Source organism: Sinocyclocheilus rhinocerous, unplaced genomic scaffold (assembly GCF_001515625.1).
Source record: "Sinocyclocheilus rhinocerous isolate Xijiao unplaced genomic scaffold, SAMN03320098_v1.1 scaffold691, whole genome shotgun sequence".
Lineage (NCBI taxonomy): Eukaryota > Metazoa > Chordata > Actinopteri > Cypriniformes > Cyprinidae > Sinocyclocheilus > Sinocyclocheilus rhinocerous.
The window spans coordinates 602,104-605,528 of NW_015656606.1; the positions used below are offsets into that span (position 1 = coordinate 602,104).

The following is a 3,425-nucleotide window of genomic DNA, read 5'->3' on the forward strand; positions in this document are numbered from 1 at the left end:
TTACAAGGTTTACCAAGCCACATCGCTTCGATCCCAGTATACATTTTAACAAGGACCTCTACAGCCCTGAATGTCAGCTGAGATCAGGACAACTAGATGAGTCCCAGAGACAGATCCCCAGTGAAGACCTTGTCTCCTAGACGGCCACCGGGACAAGAACACAGGAACCAGATGCATCCTCTGCACAATGTGACTTTGCTGCAGCCTGAAACTGAACTGCTGGTTTCGTCTGGTCAGGCAAATCAACTAAAACTAGAACCAAAATAAAGCAAGCAGATACAATACCCGACTTTAAGCCACCTGAAGTGACCCACAGTCATACTTAGCCCAAGCACAGGAAGTCAAACTACCTCTGGGATATGACGCCTGCCTAGGTAACATACGCCAATGACTTTTATAAGTCCTCAAACAGGCACCAATTGATGACGTCAAGAAAATGCCCGACCCAGCCATTCACTTCTGAAAAATACTATCCTTACCTATCGTGCCACATAAACAAAAGAAACTCTTACTGAGGGTTTGAAAAGAAATGTCTTAGCCTTACTAGCTTCAAAAGAAAAAGAAAAGAAAGACTAACTCTTCCCTTACTCCCTCTCTATTAAAACACAGGAGACAACATGAATCTTCAAATGAATTGGCATCCTCCTCCCTACAAATGATCTCACAATAAGAAAATTGAGCTTATAACTTAAAAAGAAACCTGGCCACACAGGCCAGCCAGGGTCGGACTTAACCAATAAGCGAGGTAAGTGGCTGGTTAGGGCCCTGGGGAATCTGATATTGGTATCCATATAAGACCTACCCCTTCAAATGGTAACTAGAAACACACGTCATGGTTGACTATCCCAGTCACAACGTCTGACTTCAAGTGTACCCAATGGAGAGGAACATAATCACACCCCATCTTGATACCACGTATTAGTACGTCAGAACTGGTGTGCGAATTCTGTGAGAAGGGAAGCAACCCCTTCAGGATTAAGGACTGTTCTGAACCAGTATCTCACAAGATCACACCAGGTTGATGATCCGTGTCAGACAAGGACACAGTATGAAAGGCTGCATGAACTTATTCTTAATTACAGACATAGGTTTTTTTTTTTTGCTCCCCATGAGGAAAACAGCTTAAATTTTCCATAAAACATGAAAATGCAACTGTGTGTGTTTAATATAACTGAATTTACATGGGAATAAAAACACAGATACTTTCCCTCCACATGAACAGTTACTGTTCATGTCATTTCACATGAACAGTTACTGTTCATGTCAAGCTGGCAATGATACATAAAATTAAACACTTTCCTTATTTTTTAAACATGCATCCTTATTTTGAATATCTTCTTAATCACACAAGTTTTTCTAGACTATTTATCCCATTGCTTTCATTCAGATGTTCCATATTTTGATTTTATTATACTGTACCACAATAATTTTTTCTCATTCAGTATAAACTACTTGAACAATAAAAGAAAAGCGACTCATTCAGGAAACCACAACACTACAAACGTCATTGTTATGTTGATTCAACTTCTTTTTTTTTTTTTTTATTCCTTTTAGGAGATTATCTTAATTTGAACCAATTCTAAAAATGAAACTCGTGGATGGATGCAAACAAGCATGAAAAAAAAACAAAACAATGAAAATCAATCTGAAATACCGGTCATATCTTTTGTTTTTTTCTGGTGCTAGGGAAAAAAAACAACAGCCAAAAAAACAAAAACAAAAAACACTCATTTTAATTTGCATTTTGTCAGATTTGTTTAGCAAATCAGACTTGACCTGAGAGGTGTGCTGAGAAAAGCAATTCTGGAGGTTCTATGATGTGTGAAATATATTCAGCAAGTGGAGACTTGAGCTGCTAAGAGAAACACAAATAAAAGGAGGGATTTATGGTAGAAGAGAGAGAGCAGAAGGGGAAACTCACACCCTTGTCATATCTGACCATCACAGGTATCTGGTTAATAGTCTTTAAAACACAAGATGGAGGGACACTCTTATCTGTTCTTACTTTTGGGTGAGTAAAAATGACACGCATCAGTCAGATGATGTATAATTATAGGTGCTGTTTAGCTATTCTTTATGAAAATATTTAAAGTATTGTGACGGCCTGCATAGTATCAAATGCAACATAAACTTGATCCACATCCCAGAAAGCAATGGAAATATTTTGTTTTTGTAACAGGTGTCTTTTGCATTCAGGGGAGTTCAGAAAACTTGGAAGGTAAAAAGTAGTAACTAAGGTCCCATTAGTTAACATGCATTAACTAACATTAACCAATACACAACTTATAGTATTTATTAATCTTTGTTAATGTTGGTTAATAAAATACAACTGCTCGTAGTTAGTTAATGTAAGCGCAAATCCATTAAAAATATTAACTTCACATTTTAATGTAGTATTAAATGGAATTGAGTGTTTTGGATTGGAATTTAATATTTGAACCCAAATGGAATGTACTGAAACTTCACACATTTGAGTCTGGAACCTCTGTCTCTTTAAATGTTTTTAGAGAATGTGGCATTAAAAGGAACGGCTGTACAGTCGACCACATATTACCACTGGGGAGCTGCAAACGCCATCGACGGCATCAGATACGCTCCAGGTGAAGCCTCATACTGCTCCATCACGTTAAACCAGCTCAACCCGTGGTGGAGGCTGGACCTGCTGGATTATTACTACATTTACAAAGTGACCATCACCAACAGAGCCGATGGCTATTCGGAGCGCATGACTGGAGTAGAGATCCGCATCGGAAACTCTCTGGAAAACAACGGCAACAACAATCCCAGGTGAAGTTATGAAAACAGTTATGAACGTGTCAGGAGAACCGGATTTGAGCAGGTCAGCTGATTGTCTCATGGTTTCTCTCTTTCTCTCTGCAGATGTGCTGTCATCACTTCACCTGTCCCAGCAGGTGGTACTGTCAGTTTCTCTTGCGGTGGAATGGAAGGTCGTTATGTGAACATGTACACTCCTAACATCCAGACGCATCTCACGCTGTGTGAGGTGGAGGTTTATGGAGCAGGTAATTTCTGACACCTCATTCTAGACGGTCACATTAGTGAAATTTCACGTGGAAAAAAAATAGTTCCATTGTCAAAAGCGTAGAAATGTATGAAGCACAGCTCACAAAGACGTCACTTTCAAGCCCAGCATCTTTCTGTTCGTCGAATTTGCATGATCAACTTGAACATGCAGTGAAATCTGCGTGTGGAATTTTTTGCCCTCATGGGAATCTCTGGAACGCGCAGTTTCTTATTGGAATTGTATTGGAAGTACAGTTGAGTTTTCGAGGGCCGGCAGATTCCAGTCATTATAATAAAAGTTAGCAAATTTGCTGTGCTGTTCAGCAGAAAGCTGATTGGTTTCAAATTGACTTACATGTGAGTGAGCTGTGCTTCATATGTCGCTACAGTACTGAGTCTGA

General features: G+C 39.3%; 1 protein-coding gene across 1 annotated transcript; it reads left to right on the forward strand.

Moving 5' to 3' along the window:
• Positions 1-1,946: 1,946 nt before the first annotated feature.
• Positions 1,947-3,034, forward strand: LOC107720476 (fucolectin-5-like). The gene is made up of 4 exons (XM_016528194.1): positions 1,947-2,011; positions 2,180-2,218; positions 2,508-2,787; positions 2,881-3,034. Exons 1-4 carry the CDS (start codon positions 1,978-1,980, stop codon positions 3,032-3,034), a joined length of 507 nt encoding a protein of 168 aa, XP_016383680.1. The 5' UTR covers positions 1,947-1,977.
• The last annotated feature ends 391 nt before the right edge of the window (positions 3,035-3,425 follow it).